The sequence below is a fragment of the Gallus gallus genome, chromosome Z, assembly GCF_016699485.2.
Source record: "Gallus gallus isolate bGalGal1 chromosome Z, bGalGal1.mat.broiler.GRCg7b, whole genome shotgun sequence".
Taxonomy (NCBI): Eukaryota; Metazoa; Chordata; class Aves; order Galliformes; family Phasianidae; genus Gallus; species Gallus gallus.
In genome coordinates, this window is record NC_052572.1 from 64,797,386 (window position 1) to 64,815,900 (window position 18,515).

Genomic DNA, 18,515 nt, shown 5'->3' on the forward strand with positions numbered 1-18,515 from the left:
CTTTCCCCTGGTAGATATCAACTAACTGGCATGTCATAATGTTTCAAGAGGTCTGGGTAGACAGAGATCCTGAGAGGAAGAAAACATGTCATGGGCATATGTGAACATCTTCTGTGTTTTAGAACAAACCTTACACTGCATTGATGTATTTCCTGCTTTGGTTTTCCGCCCTCCTTCACAGTTAACATAAAAATTGTTTTGTTGATATCAAGAGTTGTTTTTCGTACCTAATTAAAAGTAGACAAAAGTGAGGAGGTTGTGACATTTTAATATATGTATACATATATATGGTTTGTTGTTTTTTTTTTTGTTGTTGTTGTTGTTTTTGTTTTTAAGTCTAATTATCTTTCTAAAAAAGCTCTGGTGTGAAAAACTCTTTTTGTAAGTGATTTCTATTGGCTATCATAAGCACAACAAAACAATGCAAGCAAGGACAGGAGGCACGATAAGAAAGTGCATATGAGAGGTACAGAAACCACACAGGTGAGGATGCCTAAGCAGCAGAAATGATGAACCATGCACAAGTGCAGCCCGCCTCCATACCATACATAATTTGCACAACAGATCTGAAAAGAGCAGTAACCTTCCTGAAGAATGGGTGTTCGATGTACATGCCTATCGCAGACTGTATAGAAAGGATATTAATAATGTGAGTGAGGTGCAGAGAACAAAAGAAAACAAAGATAATTAGAACTGCAAGAAGAAGCAAACATCTGTGGACATTCTCCCAACTTAGCTTTTTAAAGACGAGGTTAAAGAGTAGCTGAAGAGCCTGTCCTTGGGATGTTGTTTGCCTTAGTGGCTTATTCATACGTTCATCCAGCTCTTAGTCATGCCTGTGCCTGACCGATCCTGTGAAGCACTTTAAAAAGTAGAACAGCACAAGTCTCTTTCACAGTCCTCCTGGAAACTCCTGCGATGCCTAAGAAAGCCCTTCATAGCACCAAGGCTGCTGGAGCTCTGTGACTGCTGTTATTACACAGAATTCGACTGACTGTTTCACTGTTACTTTGCCTTGAACTACCCTATTTGTTTGCTGCATTCACCTGTTGTCTTTTATTATATGCCAAGATGACAAAGTCTTTGAGGCAGAGCTGCCTATTTAAACAGATGAGTGCAGAATCTTGCACAACGCAGCACTACAGACCCTGCATTTAACATCATTTGCAGGGGAGGGAAGAGGAAGTTGCCGCAGGTACCACTGTAACATCCACACATCTTCACTGCAGGAAGTTAGCATAGCAAAAGGCAGTCAAAACTTCTGCAGAATGTTGTGTGTGTGCTCACTATCGCAGTGAGATTTTGGGGTACTGGAGGATGGCAAGCTGAATGTGAGCCAACAATACGCTCTCGCAGCCCAGAAAGCCGGCGGTATCCCAGGCTGCATCATAGGAAGTGTGGCCAGCAGGGCGATGGAGGTGATCCTGTTCCTGTCAGGGGAGTTGGACTGGATAACCTTTAAAGGTCCCTTCTAACTCAAATGATTCTATGATTCTACACAAGCATCACTGAAGCAACAAGCAGATAAACTAGTACAGTAATGTGATCAGGAGTAATCAGTGTAAATTCACCCAGGGAAGTCATGCTTGACCAATCAATTGTGTATGAAATTACTGGCCTGGTAGACGAGAGGGGGGCAGTAGATATTGTCTGCCTGGACGTTGGTAAAGTCTTTGACTTCTCTCCTGTAATGAAGGTAGTTGAAGGAACTAGAAAATGAGATATGTGAGGAACGGCTTGGGGAACTGTGCTACCTTAGTCTGGAGTAAAGAATGTTGAGAGGATGCCATATTACTCTACAGCTACCTGAAATGAGGCTGCCGTGAGAAGGGTGTTGGTCTCTTTTCTCAGATAATGAGTGACAACATGCAAGGAAATGGCCTCAAGTTGTGCCATGGGAGGCTTAGGTTGGATATTAGGAAGAATTTCTTCACATCAAAAGTGGTCAAATATTGGAACAAGCTGCTCAGGGAAGTGGTGCAGTCCCCATATCTGGAGGTATTTAGGAGACTTTTGGACATGGAGCCCAAGCACCAACGTATGCTTGGGCAACCCATCTGGAAAGTGGCACTGTAGCAAAGGACTGAGGGTCCCAGTGGACACCAAGTTGAACATAAGTGAGAGATCTGCCCCCGAAACAAAAAAGACAAAAGGTGTCATGGGCTGCATTAGGCAAAGGATTGTGTCAGGCTGAGGGATGTAATCCCCTCTCCTCTGTATTGGTGGGATGATGTGTCCAGTTCTTCCCTGGATAATGTGTCTGGTTCTTCCTTGGATGATGGTGTGAAGCTAATGGAGAGAGTTAAATAAAGGGCCATTAAGATGACAAAGGACCTGAAGCATCTCTCCTGCGAGAGAGATGTGCACGCCCCCAGCCCCAGTCCTTCCCTGATGCAGCTCCATGCTGTTCCCTCAGGCCCTGTTGCAGACACGAGAAAGCAGAGCTCAGTGCTGCCCTCTGCTCCCCGTGAGGAATCTGGAGAGTAGAGTATTGAGGTTACCCCTTAGTCTTCTCTGGGCTGAACAAAACAAGTGACATCATATACTCCTCCTAAGTCATACACTCTCATTGTCTCACCCTCTTTGTTGCCCCCCTTTGGACATGTTTTGAGATTTTATATCCTCAGATAACCTCAGAAACCTAGTACGTGGCATCTGTGAGAAGACAGTGACGCACTGTATTTGACAGGATTTTTTTTTTTTTAAACTTTTGTATTCCTGAGTTTGTGATGAAGAATGTACAGGTTGGTTTCATTGGAATAAATGTCACTTATTAAAGCCTCTTCTGGTACCAAAGATGATTTCCAACCACTCTAGAAAATACAATGTAGCCTACTTCTCAGTAGATTAATCCATAAAAAGTGTCCTTGCATTAAAGTGGTATTGCAGAGGAACTTTCATGTACTAGTCACCAAAAATATATATATATATCTCAGGTACTGGGACTTATTTTCTGCCAGCTCAGTTCATTGTTAGGCAACATCAAGTACCAAGAAAGAAAAAAAAAATGTCTTGCCTGGCATGCTTTAAGTATGGTTGCTTCTGGAGTGGCTTCTTTAATAATGAAGAAACTGTGTGAGAGAACTAGAATCACAGAATTATGGAATTCTTAGACTTGGAAGGGACCTTTAGAGGCCGTCTAGTCCAATTCCTGTGCAATGAGCAGGGACACATACAGCTAAATCAGGTTGCTCAGATCCTCGCCCTGAAAGTCTCCAGGCTAATTTATGAAACAACAGACCTGGTAGTCCTCCTACAAATAAACAGAACCCAACTCTTTTTTTTCTTTCTTTCTTTTTTCTCTGCAGTTTTGTCATCTGAAATAGCTGGGGATTATTGCAGAGTAAAAGCTGAGTACACCCCAAGGCAGAACTGCTTCGGGCTCCACCGAAAAAGATCTCTGACAAATTTCTCAGCTTCTCTTATGGCTCCAGGTGATGATTTTTACTTAACGAATGGTACTCTTGGGACAGTTGTCCAAAGTGCAGGTTCCCTTTCAGCACCAAAAGCTACAGCCATGTTTCTTTTGGGTTTGGGCACAGCCACAGACTGGCAGTCTTTGAGCTCATTTGGGAAGTCAGCCAGGGGCAACCAGCAACAGATTATCTGCCTCAACTTCACATTAAACACCAGCAAATTAATACCCTTAGGTGGTAGGAAGCAGCAAGGATTTTAGGTGGGTTGTTTCTTCAGAACAGGTGCCCTTCCCCATGGAGGGAGAACAGGGGTCTACAGAGTGGCCAGGAGATCACTTTGTAGAGGATAGTCATGCCTGGCTGAGGGAAATGGAGGCAGTGGTGACAGTGGAAAGCCGAGAGCCCGTGAGGGGAGACCACTGCCACGAGGAGATGGGCAGCAAGGTGTGAGGGCCTCCTACAGCCATCCCCTGAGGAGGTGGCAGAGAAGGCTGGGTTGGGGCAAGAGAGTGTGTGAACGAGGCAGCGGGGTGTGGCTGTGAGGGAGCAGGGTCGTGAGGGCCGTCAGACGTGGGCGCCGAGGACCGCAGCTCCGTTCCCTCTGTCTCTCGCTAAGCGTGGCCGGAGGGGGCCGACACCTGCGCAGCGTAGACCCCCTCCTCCTCACGTCTCGCTCCGCTGACCGCCGGCCGCTTTATAAAGCAGGCGGAACTTCCACTTTGCTGCGTGCGCGCGTGGAGGGGAGGTGCAGCTCTGCCTGAGAACGCAGCGGGCGGTGGAGCGCCGCGCCACCACGCCGGCCGCTAGGAGTTGGGACAGGGACAGGTGAGGAGCGAGCGGGGCGGTCTGATGGCAGCCTGCGGGGTTGGGACCGTGCGGCGCTGGCGGGCTCCTCTGGAGTTACGGACAGCGAGCGGCGCGGGCTGGAGCTCTCCAACGCTCCTCTGAGGGCAGCAAGGCAGAGCACGGTGAGTGGGACGGCTGCAGGCAGCGCCCAGACCAGCCGCCCTCAGCTCGGCCCGGCGGAGGGGCGGCACGGGGCTCGCCGCGCAAATGCTCGTGGCTGTGGGGAGTCGCGCCTTGGTGCCTGAAACCCGGCTTGGTCCTGGCGGCTCCCCGGGGCTGTGGGGGAAACTGTGGCTATGTTGGTAACTTTTAATTAGATTTTTTTTTTTTTTACACGCGGTTAAATGTCAGCGGGGGAGATCGGAGCTGTTACACCGACCGGGAGAATTCACAAAGTTAAGGTGAATGACACACGCGCTTACGGCTTTGTGCGCCTTCAGTGGCTGAGCCCTCCTCTGACAGAGGGGAGAATCGCTGGCTTAACTGTAGTGGAATTATTTGAGACTCCCTGGACGCTGCCGTGAAAAGTTGTATGTAATGCTGAGAGGGTGGGACACACAGGAAATTTGGCTTTAACTTTGAAGAAGTGAGGAATATCTTGCAATAACATCAATTCACAGCATCCTTTGCTATGTTCACTTAGTGAAGATGTCTGTACATTATAACAGTGAGTGTTTTGCCCCTTAGTTTTGAGGTTATTTCCATTCCTACCTGTAGCAAAATGCTGTCACCTGGTAATTAGAGTCATAGAATGGTTTGAGTTGGGAGGGACCCTTCAAGGCTCCCTCCTCCAACTGCCCTGCAGTGAGCAGGGACACCGACAGCTACATCAGTATGTTCACTGATCAGAAAGCAAGGGGTACAGGACAAAAAAAAAGTGCTAAAACTTGTAAGTTCCAGTGGCTTTTCCCACTCTGATGGCAGCAGGACCTCTGTCAGAATAGGGATCTGGGTTAGCACTGCTTTGTACTTGCCTGTCGGACCTCAAGACAGGACCCAGCACAGATCCACAGCACTGCCTTACTACTCCTTGGAAACAAACCATCTTTGCCTTCAATAATTGATTTTCATTCTACCAGGTGCCTTGTGCTTCATTCCAGCCTGCAGGACAACTTGTCTCTTTAAAAATAAAATTAATTAATTAATTTCTCTACAGAAGAATAAGTGTTCCTGATGTGTGATTTGCACAAGAACATTAGAAACTTGTGAATGTTCTGAAAGACCAGCTGTCTGGTCTTCATCTGTGTGGTCACACAATTCTTCATTCCTTGAAGAGCTGTCCCAGCACCAGTCTGGCTCCTGTGGCTCTCCTGAAATCTCAGTTACACGTGCAGTTGTTCCTGGCATCACAGCTACTGAGATTAGAGCATGTATAATCCCAATTTGTTTAATGTCACTGTGATGAATTATCAACTGAGTAAATCTTCTGGGGAGTCTGCTTGAACTGTGACTTTCACTTCAAGTACCTCTAAGTACTGTGCTTTTTTGTTGGGTTGTTGGTGGTTTTTTGTTGTTGCTGTTTTGTTTTTTGTTTTTTTTTTTTTTGGAGCAGGGTGTACCCTGTCTAGGTGTGTTTCCCTTCAGGAAGTGTCACTCTGGTCTTACAGAAGTCTGTCTGCACTTTGTTTCCACAAGAGCAATTTTAGGATGACATGGCCCTGTAAAGGATGGCACATTCTCCTGCGATGGACGGATTCTACAGATGAAATCATGGTTATGGTGCATAGCTTTTAAGAATGTATTGTGCATTATACTGTTCATTTACAGGTATGTAACTCTTCTGGTGTTGACAGGCCAGGTTCATGCAACATGTGCTGCATGTCTTGTGGTCACCTCTTCACCACTGTGAGGGCAAGAGATGCTTACAGATGGCTCTTGGTCTGTTCTCAGCTGGGCATGCATATCTGTACATGCAGATACATGCCTATGGCCAGTATGGATGTGATGGAAGTAGTCAGCAATAAAGGATTTTCCTTCCAGTAGTGTATTCTGCATCCTGCCTGTCTTTAGGTTCTTGCACCATCCCACCACCATCCCATCCCTTAGGAATCAGTCTTGGAGGGTGGAGGGATCCAGGAAGGCTGGATGCTTCTCAAAAAGGAAGTTGTAAAGATACAGGAGTGGGCTGTCCCCTGTGCTGTAAGATGAAGTGATGTGGCTGAACAGGGAACTGAAGAGTTTACCTCCTGTGGAAGAAGGGACAGGCAACTCAGGGAGAGTACAGGGAAGTTGCTAAGATATGCAGGGAGAAAATCAGAAATGCTAAAGCCCAGTATGAGCTCAACCTAGCCACTATGGTAAAGGACAATGGAAAAATATGTTTACAAATGTACCAACAGTTAAGGGCCAGTGAGAATCTCCATGCTTTACTGGATGTGGTAGGAAACATCCAGTTTCCTAAGGATTCCTGAGGATAAGGAAAAGGTTGAGGTTTTCAATGCCTGCTTTACATCTGTCTTTAATAGTCAGATGAATTATCACCTGGGTACTTTACCCTCCAACCTGGAAGTCTGGGGTGGAGAGCAGAAAACCCTCCCCCCACAATTCAAGAGGAAACAGCCAGAGACCTGCCACTGCACTTGGACTGTCACAGTTCCACGGGGCCAGATGGGATCCATGCGAGGGTGCAAGGGGAGCTGATGGAGATGATTGCCAAGTTGCTTTCCACCATCCATCAGAAGTCCTCATCTACTGGAGACGTCCCAGAGGACTGGTGATTTGCCATTGTGATTCCCATCTGCAAGAAGGGTCATAAGGAAAATCCAGGGAACTACAGGCCTGTCAGCCTGACATCAGTGCCAAGGAAGGATAAGAAACAGATGATCTTGAGTGAGATTACATGGCATATGCGGGACAGCCGTGGGTTCAGGCCCAGGCAGTGTGGCTTCATGAAAGGTAGGTCCTAGTTGACCAATCTCATCTCCTCTGACCAGGTAGCCTGCCTGGTGGATGAGGGAAAGGCTGTTGGCATAGCGTACCTAGACTTCAGCAAAGCCTTTGACACTGTCTGCCATGGTATTCTCTGGGAGAAGATGGCAGCCTGTGGCTTGGACAGGCACACTCTTTGCTGGGTAAAGAACTTGCTTTGGGGCTGGTTCCAGAGAGTGGTGGTGAATGGAGTTCAGTCCAGCCAGCAACAGGTCATGAGTGGTGTTCCCCAGGGGTTGGTATTGAGGCCTATCCTGCTCACTGTCTTTATTAATAATTTGGCTGAAGGAATGGAGTGCAGCCTCATGAGTTTACAGATGACACCAAGTTGAGGTGAAGTGTCGATCTGCCTGAGGGGAAGGAAGGCTCTAAAGAGGGATCTGGACAGGCTGAATAGCTGGGCTGAGGCCAATGGGATGAAGTTTAACAAGACCAAGTGTTGGATTCTCCACTTTGGTCACAACCCCAGGCAATGCTACCTACTAAGGGCAGAGTGGCTGGAAGGCTGTGCAGAGGAAACACCTGGGGGTGTTCATTGACACTCAGTTGAACATGAACCAGCAGTGTGCCCGTGTAGCCAAGAAGGCCAAATGCATCCCAGCTTGTATCAGAAACAGTGCAGCCAGCAGGAGCAGGGAGGTGATTGTTCTTCTGTACTCTGTCCTGGTAAGGCTCCACTTCAAGTGCTGTGTTCAGTTTTGGGCCCTTCACTACAAGAAAAACGTGGAAATTCTGGAGCATGTTCAGAGAAGGGCAGTGAAGCTGTGAGGGGTCTGAAGCACAAGCCTTTTGAGGAGCAGCTGAGGCAACTGGGTTTGCTCAGTCTTAAGAAGAAGAAGCTCAGGGGAGACCTTATTCCCCTCTACAACTGCCTGCAAAGGAGGTTGTGGTGAGGTGGGGACTAGCCTCTTCTGGAAACAGCAATAGGATGAGAGACGATGGCCTGAAGCTGTGCCAGAAGGGGTTGGATATTAGGAAGAATTTCTTCTCCAAAAGAGGGTTAGGTAGAATGGAATGGGCAGCCCAGGGAAGTGGTTGAATCACCATCCCTGGAGGTGTTTAAGGAAAGGGTAGATAGATAGAGCACTTAGGGATGTGACTTAGTGGGCAATATTGGTGATAGGTGGACATTTGGCCTAGATGATCTTAGCAGTCTTTTCCAATCTTAATGATTCTATCAGCATAGCAGCATGCAAGCACCTCATCATCTTTTTATTTTTGCAGCTTTTTGTTACAGCTGTCTGTTCATAGTGTGAAGAGGTGAATGAGGCTTAATGCTTCTTCTAGCTGCTGCTGATCTCTGTTTAATTAAGACAGAAGTTATTTAGAAATTGAACTTTAAGTGACCTTACCTTTGCTATGGCAAAATAGAGTCTTCCAAGTAGGAAACCTGTTCCAAACATTGAAAAGCTACTGGCTTAGGCTAGCCTTACTCTATCCTCACTTACATTCATAGTTCAGCTGAAGTATATGCAGACAGCAACTTTAAGCAAGTGGTAGCATTTGGTCAGATAACAGAAAAACAGTCTCGTTTTCTTGCTGAAGGGCTCTGAGTAGTGTTCTCCTCCTGTGCCTGTTATTTAATGTTCTTCAAACCAAAACAAGAATTTCTGTAGTTGAAAAGACTTCTGTTAGTGCTGCGTACCTTCACTTAAGTAATGCAAGCAGGCTGGTATGAAAAGGTAAGTCTGAAAGAAATACAAAATCACTGGTGACTTAAAGATATTTCAGAAATGAGGGGAGACTATGTCAGAACTCCAGCATGTGTGCTATCTAAAAGATGTTTCTCTTTAACTTGCATCCTGACACCTTGAATGTGCCAGTTAATTGGACAGTTTTTTTATTAATAGACTTGATGATAATCTTGAGCGTTTTATACCTCAAAAATATGTATTTCCTAATAACTATTTGTACATCAATGAAAGCTGAGAGAGACAATACTGAATCATGAACCTTCACTATAACAATGAGTCCTGAAAGTGGTTTGAGTGCAATTAGTTTTAAAATATAGTTTTATTGAGGAAAAGGTTTTTAAAAAGAACAAAATCCAATGAAAGAAAATGATAGTATCACAGTGGCATCTCTGTTCTCACCAGCGATCAGCAGTGCGGTATTTGCTCCATGAGGACAAACAGAGAAGCAAGCATGAAGCCCCTGCACTAACTGTTCTCACTGCAGCTGGGGAGCTGTGGCATGTCACAGATGAACAGAGGCACCTTTACCTACGGCAAGGGTGGAAATCTGAGGTAAGCGTGTCACATGTATTTCAGCTGACTTTTATGTTGCTGTTTCTTGGACTTTTAGAACAAATTACGTTGATACTGTCATTTGACTTCAGAATCCAGCATAAAACACCAATTTGGAAGAAAAACAGAATGAAGTTACTACTCGGCTATTCACCAGAATATTACTAATACTCCCCATGGTAAATAAGTGCGCTCATTTCATTTGCAATTAAACTAATTTGACGTTTTTATTTCTATAGAAATATATTGTAAATAAACAAATATGGTTTCATATCCAGTCTTGTTTTGAAATCATATTGCTCTGACAGTTCTTAAATACTGATTTTTCTTTTGTCTCTGAAGACTTTTTCCCTAAACAAAAAGTAATTTAGAATCAAAGGCCGTCTAGTCCAAATCACCTGCAATGGACAGGGGCACCTACAGCTCCATCAGGTGCTCAGAGCCCTGTACTGGCTGACCTGGACTGTCTTCAGGGATGGGGGACATCTACCATCTCTCTGGGCAACCTGTTCCACCATCTCACTACCCTCAATGTAAAAACAAGCAAACAAAAGAAAAACCCACAGACTTTTTCCTTATATCTAAACTAAATCTGCTCTCTTTCAGTTTGAAACCATTTCCCCTTGCCTTACCACAACAGACACCACTAAGGAGTCTGTCCCTTTCTTTTCTCCCCCTCCTTTGGATACTGGAGGCCACTCTAGAAGGTCTCTGGAGTCTTCTCCAGGATAAACAGCCCCATCCTCTTAGGAGAGGTGCTCCATCCCTTGGATCATTTTTGTGGCCCTCCTCTGGATGTGCTCCAACAGGTCCATGTCTCTCTTGTACTGAGGACCCCACATCTGGACACAGTACTCCAGATGAGGTCTCACCTCATCAGAGTAGAGGGGCAAGATCACCTTCCTCACACTGCTGGCCATGCTTCTTTTGATGCAGCCCAGGATATGGTTGGCTTTCTGGACTGTGAGGGAGCATTGCTTGCCCATATCCAACTTGCCATCCATCAGTACCCTCAAGTTCTTTTGATGAGGCTGTGCTCTATCCTTCCATCCCCCAGCTTGTACTGATAGTGGGGGTTGCCACAACCCATAGGCAGTACCTTGTGCTTGGATTTGTTGAACTTCATGAGGTTCTTGGCCCACTGCTCAGCCTGTCCACTTCTCTCTTGATGACTCTCTTGGGTGTGTTGACTGCACCCCTCAGCTTGGTGTCATCAGCAAACTTGCTGAGAGTGCATTCATTGCCACTGTTGATGTCATTAAGCTCCTATTTTTTTTCATATGAAACCTCCAGATTTTCCCTCATACTACTGAATGCTTTTTTTTTCTTTTAGAGCTGACTTTTGCCCAGGCAGTGGATTACTCTCAGCTCTGTGACAAGTGCAACAGCTTTGGCATCACTTCATTTGTACAGTGTCATTCAGACTAGTGTGTCTTCCAAGCACCATAACTAAGGTAGTGTTCTTCTGCAAATGTTACTGCTTTAGTTTTATAAAAGAGATAATATTAGTCTTCCAACTATTTAAAAGTTAATTCTTAGCTAAACAAAGTGTGCTTGTGCTTTTCTTCTTATTAAGACCCAGGAACCTGTTTTTTTCCTCACTTATTTGTAGATGTTTACACTGTCATTTGATAAAAAAAAAATAGAATTGGCCAAGTATTCGCAGGAACTCGGTGAAAACAAATGCTGCAGGGTTCATCTTGTTCTTGCTTCCAGTGGTTTGAATCAAGAGTGCTACAACTGCTGCAGTGTCACTTCGGTGTAGTCAGTATAAAGCCATTACTGTGTGGAGAAAGAGAAAACAAAGTCACAGCCGCATCTTAAGCATTGTAAATATTTTAAGTACTGTTGAAAAATAAATAATGTGTTTCTGGGAGTCTAGAAAGTGGGAATATTTTCTTTTCTTTTTTCCCTCCTTCCTAGTCTTAAAAGAGTGCTGACAAATTCATAGGAGCAATTCAAACTGCTAATCTTTCTTCCTTCCCCCCTTTTTTTTCCTTCTTTTTTCTTTTTTGGCCTCCTTGCCTTCTTTCAGCACCAGGTGTTATTTTCTGCAGCTAGGAAGGTGTAAGTGAAAGACAAGTGTCATGAATCAGACTGTGGAGCTGCCGACGGAAGGGAACTCCCTGATCAGAGCTGTCTACCAGAGTCGACTGCGCCTCACCAGGCTGTTACTGGAAGGTGGAGCCTACATCAATGAAAGTAACAACAGAGGTGAAACCCCCTTAATGATTGCCTGTAAGACACAACATGTGGACTCCCAGAGTGTTAGCAAGGCAAAGATGGTTAAATATCTACTGGAAAACAAGGCAGATCCAAACATCCAGGACAAATCTGGAAAGACAGCCTTGATGCATGCTTGTATAGAAAAAGCGGGGCCTGAGGTGGTTTCTCTGCTACTTAAAAGTGGAGCTGACCCAAGCCTACAAGATCATTCTGACTGCTCTGCACTGGTGTATGCAATAAACTCCGAAGACAAAGAGACTCTGAAAGTTCTTCTCAATGCCTGTAGAGCAAGAGGAAAGGAGGTAATCATAATCACAACAGACAAGTCTCCATCAGGAAGGCAGACAACAAAACAGTACTTAAATGTGTCTCCTGCAGACCTTGAGGAATGCTGCTCTACAGCTTCCTGCATTTCCCCATCTGAAATAGAACTGAAATCATCACCCCCACTTTCAGGCTCAGATGGAACTAAAAGGGCACTCTTCAGCTTTAAGGATCTGGAACATCCCAGAAGCACAGATCATTCTCAGCCAGTTCCACCACGAAATTCAAGTTCATCAGACATAGGATCCAGTCTGGCACATTTGCAGCAGCTACAGTCAGAGCCTTGGGTAAAGAGCTCTCCTTCATTGTTTCACCAGGGTAAGGTTTCTTCTTTATATGAAGAGCTTCAGGATATAACTCCAGAAGAACTCTCTTCTAAAGCCAATGGCTTTGCTTTATCAAAGAGGTTTGTTACCAGACACCAAAATGTTGACATAAAAGACACTGCTAATGTACTGAAAACTGCTGACAAAAATGGATCAAAGAAATTATATGAGGAGATAAACTATCAGACTTGTTACAGGGAAGAGGAGCATCTTCCCAGTGGGATCCTGGGGGGTAAGTATGAGAATTCTAGTTTGAAACAAATCAGCTTCATTTCAAACCTAAGCACTATTATCAAAAAAAGAAACTTAGGAGCAAACCATTACAGCTCTGATTCTCAGTTAACTACTACTGTACATCCTGCTGCTGCAGAAGACAGTAAGTCAGTGATAGGAAAGAAGAAGACTGTTTCTTCATCTCATTCTTTGTTTTCAAGTTCTAGAGGTTTACTAGAGAAAATACGTTCTGTTCCCATGAGCAGAAAAAATGAGACTTTTCGAGAAAGACGGGGTTCAGGAGCCTTACTGTTGGATAACACTGCTCAGACAAGACCAGGTTTTCTTCCACCACTGAATGTGAATCTGCAGCCCCAGATTCCAGCTATTAATTTCTTGCATAAGGTTTCTGGGGTGATTTCTTATGGGCAGAAACACTTAATACCAGCAGCACCTGCTTCCCTTAGCGAGACCAAAAATACAAAAACGCTACTAAGGAGGCAGTCATTACAGACTGAGCAGATTAAGCAATTAGTGAATTTCTGACAGGAGATTGAAGGGTTTTAAAATGTTTACAATGTGTTCAGACTCTCTGCTCTACCTAACTCTAACGATACACTTCTGAAAAGATGGCAGGTCTGTGATGTAGGGCTCTCAGCCTCAGAATGAATTAAATAGCTTAGATACTACATCAAAAGATATACTTAACTGTCTAATTAATTAATTAAATGATGCTGCTTTCCACAGACTGAGGAATATTTATTATATTCTCCTCCTAATTTCAGTTTTAGCATTGAAGCCTTACCCACATCAGTCTGAATCTATGAAGGAGCTTAGGTGCTGCAGTTCTCATTTCTAGGTTGCAAGTTTTCCCCAAACACTATCTCGTTTCACCCCCCAGAAAAGTTGTACAAATGGAATTTGGGAACTTGGAACATTTGACTGTGATGTCGTCAGAGTTTTGTGATTTTCAGACACTCCAGACAAGAGCCTGTGCTTGAAGGGTGGGCAGTGGTGGGTGCCACCAGCCTTCTGTGGTTTTACTGCATGTAAACAGACAATACACAGACTATAAATGAAAACAGATGTTACACAGCCATGCTGTACATGTAGCTTCACTTGGGAAATTCCAGATGAAGACTGGGGATCTGCTTGATGTGCCCACTGTGAATTGGCATGGTACACAGACTTCAGAGCTCTGCAGTTGGGCATTCAGCGTGTGACAGCAGTCCAGCATTGAGCCATGAGGCCAGCAGAGTGCCTGAGTGGTGCTGTTGCTTCTCATGTAAAATGACCAGACCTTGCTTGCAGCATCAGGTAGCCACATCCATCAACTTGGGCTTCTCAAGCTGTCTGCTGGGGTTTGCTCATTAAAACGAGGATGGGTGGGGGAGGTGAAGGCTCTTCTCAGAATGGGGCTCTGTTACTTTCTGCAGCTTCAGGCTCTCAAACACCGAGAGGTCTCCAGAACACATGGGGTCTTGTTCTTCCCATACCTGTATTTCTTCTCAAGACAAGATATAGGTGGTGGAAGATATCACACACCCTTCCTTGCCTGGGAGCAAGGATGAGCTCTGTCCTGCTCTCAGATATATTAAAAAGAAAAATTCAACAATGGGGATATTCACCTGGGAGCTGGAAGAGCTCATTTTGCCTAATTTGAAGCAAAAGCATGAATTTGTTACAGGTCAGAAACATGCTTTGCCTCTGAGGTAAATCATATATTTAACTATTTCTATCAAAGATGTGTTTTTCCTTCCTGTTTGGTATTTAGTGGTTCCAAACACCTATCTTGTATTTGTGCATGTTCTGTAGATGCTTGATTTATGGCATCAAATCTAACATTTAATAACTTGTCTTCTAAAGATTGAGAAGTATTTAATGTGCTCTCTTTTGCCGTTATTTACCAAAAACAAGCAAACAAAAAAACTATCTGTATTGGTGTCTGTATAACCTGAATTTCTGTATACCAAAATGAGGTGCCCTTTACTGTGGGTGTTTTCTGCCTTCTTTTGGTTTCTGTCAGAATTCACTCTGTGCTGTTGCCTAATGAGTAACTGTGATATTCTTTAGCCTTGCCCTTACTATAAGACAATTTCGAGTAAATAATAAATATACAATCATCTCTGTAAATGCCTTTTGATGTAAAAATATAAAAATGTCTTAAAGCTCATAATATATATATTTTTGAAGAAGGAAACTTTTGACATATGGAAAGGAAAACAGCGTGGTTTACATCCCTACTCAGCACCACTGTACAAAACACATATCCAGAACTACAGATTTGAATCTTAAAATCTTTTTTTTTTTTTGACACCAAGTCTTTCCAACTTCCAGATTATAGAGAATCTGTGAGAATCTGCTCTCTGTCCAAACTCCCACAGATAACAAGAATGAGTAAAGAAGCAAGCCTGTCCCACTGCAGTCAAAATTAATTCTTCCACAAAAAAAAATATAGGCCTTGAAAGTTGGAGTGCTCACAGCTCTGCTAACATGGGATGTGTAGTACCCTGGTGCACAGTGACCCACACAAGGTTTGACTTGGATACAGCTGTCACGCTTGTTCAGTTTCTTGTTCGAGTATTTGTTGGTGAATGTCTCAGAATTAACCAGCTGCAGTCATAAACATGTTGCTGGTGACAGGAGTAGGGTATTTATTTGATTGCTTGTTCATCTTTTAGAGAATGACTATTCATCCCTTGAAAGTTTCTTATGCATTTATGGATGAGTAAGAATTGGGTAGGCTTAGTTCCATGAGTTTGCACAGATAAGCATTCAGAACTGAGGCAGCTCCAGAAGTGATGGTATGTCATACCATACGATAACCACCGGCACACATGGTGAAGCACATGGAGAACTTGGTTCCATTCAGGTTCAGTGTGGAGAACAGTGCTGTATTTCAGGAGGCATTGTTGGATCAGCCTCTGCACATTCGTGGTAGAATCAAGAAAGATTACGTGGGAAGCATGTTGTAGCAGAGAAATTACATGGAATGGCATAAGGCAATCTTAAATTATTAACCGTAAATTTAAAAATCAGTCCATACAAAAACAATGTGTATGCAACACAATATATTTATGAAATGTTTTTTATGCTATACATGGAAATTGAATTCTAGCCTATTTATTTCATGATGAATATAAATATTGGAAGTTAAAAATATGTCTTTAAGAAATACAAGTACTTTTTTTTTTAGAAAATACCAACGAATGATAAGATTTTCTACCCAATATCTTCACTGAAAGTTTAAAATCTCATTTCTGCTGTGTGGGTTTTATAATTAATTGTGTATTAACTATGTACTGCTCCCTGAAATAGTATATTTTTAAAGTGTTTAGAATATGGAGGAAAATGCCCAGTGTGTTGGGGAGAGAGATCGTTCTGCCATGTTGCCAATATTTTGTGTCTAATTTTGATGCAGAAATTATGTGAAAAGTTAATGCTTATTGTTGCATCAGTGATAAAAGTGACCTTAAAAGGAAAAACAATTCAGTTGTGTTTTCTTGCTGTTGTTATGATGCATAAAAAAAAAAAAGTTGTTTTCTTTTTCCCCTTCAGACAACATGGAAATAGACACATCCATTTATTCACTGTTTAGGATATGCTGAATCACTGCCAAAGGTGCTCACTGCTAAGTGTTCCTCAGGCTGTCTCTGTACTGGAAAACTGGAACAGTTAATTAAATTTAATCAAACAGAGCTGAATTTGTACACAGTAACATGTGAAAGAGTAGCTTATTTTAGTTCCATTCAAGTGAAGATACAGTTCTGCCATTTTTGAAACATTAATCCCATTTGTTCTCCAGTTATCCTTAGGCAAAGAGTAGAAAACAGATCTGATTTATAATGTTAAATTCCACCTCACAAGCTCAAAGATTTAAAAACACCAAAAGACCTTTCAAGTGTCCTTCATGCATAACAATAAAGAAAACATGAGGGGAAACCTTTTCCTTGCCTGATGCTGGCTTTCCAGGACTGTGGCTTCCCACCCTGGCAGGTCATCTGGTCTGTTTCACATCTGGCAGTGAAAAAACAGGGAAGCTCATTCACTCAAACATCTGAGCAGATTAATGGCATCAGTCCTTAAATAGCCCTGCATTAAACTACATAAAATAGAACTGATACTTCCATGAGTAAGCATTCCTGTCAACATAAATTACAGCTTTGAGGAAAATGGACTACCTATGAGATTATTGGTTCTGGATCTCTGCAACAGACTTCTGCAAATCTTCCAAGAATTCAGAAAGGTAATTTTTTTCTTAATTTTTCATTTTCATCTGCAAAATACTGTGCAGTACTGCAAAACATCTTTTGTGATTGCCTCACAAAAGCAGTGACCTGCGCCATGATCTTCCCAGGTGCAGACCCACCTGGCCTGTAGTGCCCCAGCTGCTCTTGCGCTGCTCTTACAGTGGAAGGGATTTTGCTCACCTAGCCTCAACCTGGATGTTCAGGGACATAATGGGCATGGAAAGCCTGACTGGCAGCGGAGACCCAGTCAGTCTTCTCCACATCTGCCGTATTTCGTTCTCCCTTCTAAGTTATCAGAGGGGATACGCTCTCCTTCGCCTGTCTTTCAACCAATGTACCACAGAATCTCTTCTTGCTATTTTTCGCATCCCTTGCCAGGTTTAGGTCCACCTGTGCCTTGGCTTTTCTGATTCCATCTCAGCAGGACAGCTGGCCCCGTTACCTTATTGGAGGAGCCCTTACAAACTCCTCTGGGACAAACCGGAGGTTTTCCCCCCTTCCTCCCTGAAGTGACAGTGTTCCCTGGCTCTTCTCTGTCACTCAGCAGTACATCCCCTTCCCTCATCAAATCTATCTTAAGAGAAAAACTGCAATTAAGTTGACAACAGCACTGTCGGTGAAGTCCTGACTTAGGGTGCCATGCCGGTGCTTCAGGACCATGTGCTTCTGAATTCCTTTTTGTAGAAAAACCGAGGGAACTCTTGACTTTTTAGGGATTTGTCTTACTAAAACAGATGCTATTTTTATAAACGCTGATCTTTCTTTCTTCTGCGCGGTGTTCAAAGGTCCCGATGCAGTCTGACCTCTCAAGGATTAAGCAGCAGCCAGATTATCCTTGAAGTAATCTGCGCGTAGCAATAAGACGGGAATTCTGCACTCTCTTTTCTGCTTCCCTCTCCTGCTTTTCTTTCCCCTCGGTAGCCTCCTTTCTCTTCAGGGAGGACAAACGTATTAAGTGTGAGTTTTCACCATCAGATTTAGTATTGTACGTATTTTTTATAGTGGGTCCTTAAAATCTATTTATGTACTCGGGATGCATGTGATTTGTACCGAGGTTCCACGAACCGAGGTTTGGTAACTGCCACAACCGTTTACCAAGAAGAGAACAAGGAAACCAAGTCCCAGTCGCTATTGTTGTCAGTCAAAATGCTGGCACAGGTTTGCGGGACTATTCACCTTTTGCTGTCTTCTCGATGCTCTATGGGGATATTTCACGTGTTTGTCTCAGACACAACTTGTAGCGTAACCTCATCAGCTCTGCGCTTAGAAAACGAGCGACGGAACATTCCAGGCCCGCGGCCTGGAGGACACTGGGGATACATTTGAGCCGATTCTTCGGCAGGACTGTCGTTCCGGAGGGCTGCTGGGGGCTGCACGGCGGGCAGCTGCGTGCGAACGAGGCGCGCCTCGCTGCCACCGCGCAACCTCACCGTCGCTTCCTCTGGTAACCCAACGTAGCGAGGTGGCGGGGGCCTTCCCGCGCTCCAGCGTCTCCCTGAGCCGGGAGGGGCGTAACGGACGTCTGCGCCGTCAGGTAACCAGAGGAACCGTTCTGCCGTTGATCCTGTACTAACGATCTCTAAGAGTTAAATAAAGCTTCTCTCTTATTTAAATAAAACAGTCCAGCGTGCTGTGCTGACGGGCTCAGGTTTATTCTCCCCCTCCCGCGGTGACCGCGCAGGGCCGGGCCGCGGGCCGCTTTCAGCACCGCTGCCCCGCAGCCTCCGCCACGGCCGGGGA

The 18,515-nt window shown here is 44.3% G+C and overlaps 1 protein-coding gene across 4 annotated transcripts; it reads left to right on the top strand.

Annotated features, from left to right (window-relative positions):
* Positions 1-3,925: 3,925 nt before the first annotated feature.
* Positions 3,926-18,393, top strand: ANKRD34B (ankyrin repeat domain 34B). 4 transcript variants are annotated; one of them, XM_040656411.2, is made up of 5 exons: positions 3,926-4,241; positions 4,614-9,436; positions 10,770-10,890; positions 11,472-12,544; positions 13,311-18,393. In XM_040656411.2, exons 4-5 carry the CDS (start codon positions 11,524-11,526, stop codon positions 13,382-13,384), a joined length of 1,095 nt encoding a protein of 364 aa, XP_040512345.1. In that variant the 5' UTR covers positions 3,926-4,241; positions 4,614-9,436; positions 10,770-10,890; positions 11,472-11,523; the 3' UTR covers positions 13,385-18,393. The 4 variants fall into 4 exon arrangements, with proteins under 4 accessions (XP_040512345.1, XP_040512343.1, XP_040512344.1 ...); XM_040656409.2 differs by having other exon boundaries at positions 4,614-7,157; positions 9,287-9,436; positions 11,472-18,393; XM_040656410.2 differs by having other exon boundaries at positions 4,614-4,663; positions 9,287-9,436; positions 11,472-18,393.
* The last annotated feature ends 122 nt before the right edge of the window (positions 18,394-18,515 follow it).

Excerpts from the sequence above, each read along its gene's own strand:
- ANKRD34B (XM_040656408.2), top strand. The coding sequence starts at position 11,524 with ATGAATCAGACTGTGGAGCTGCCGACGGAAGGGAACTCCCTGATCAGA.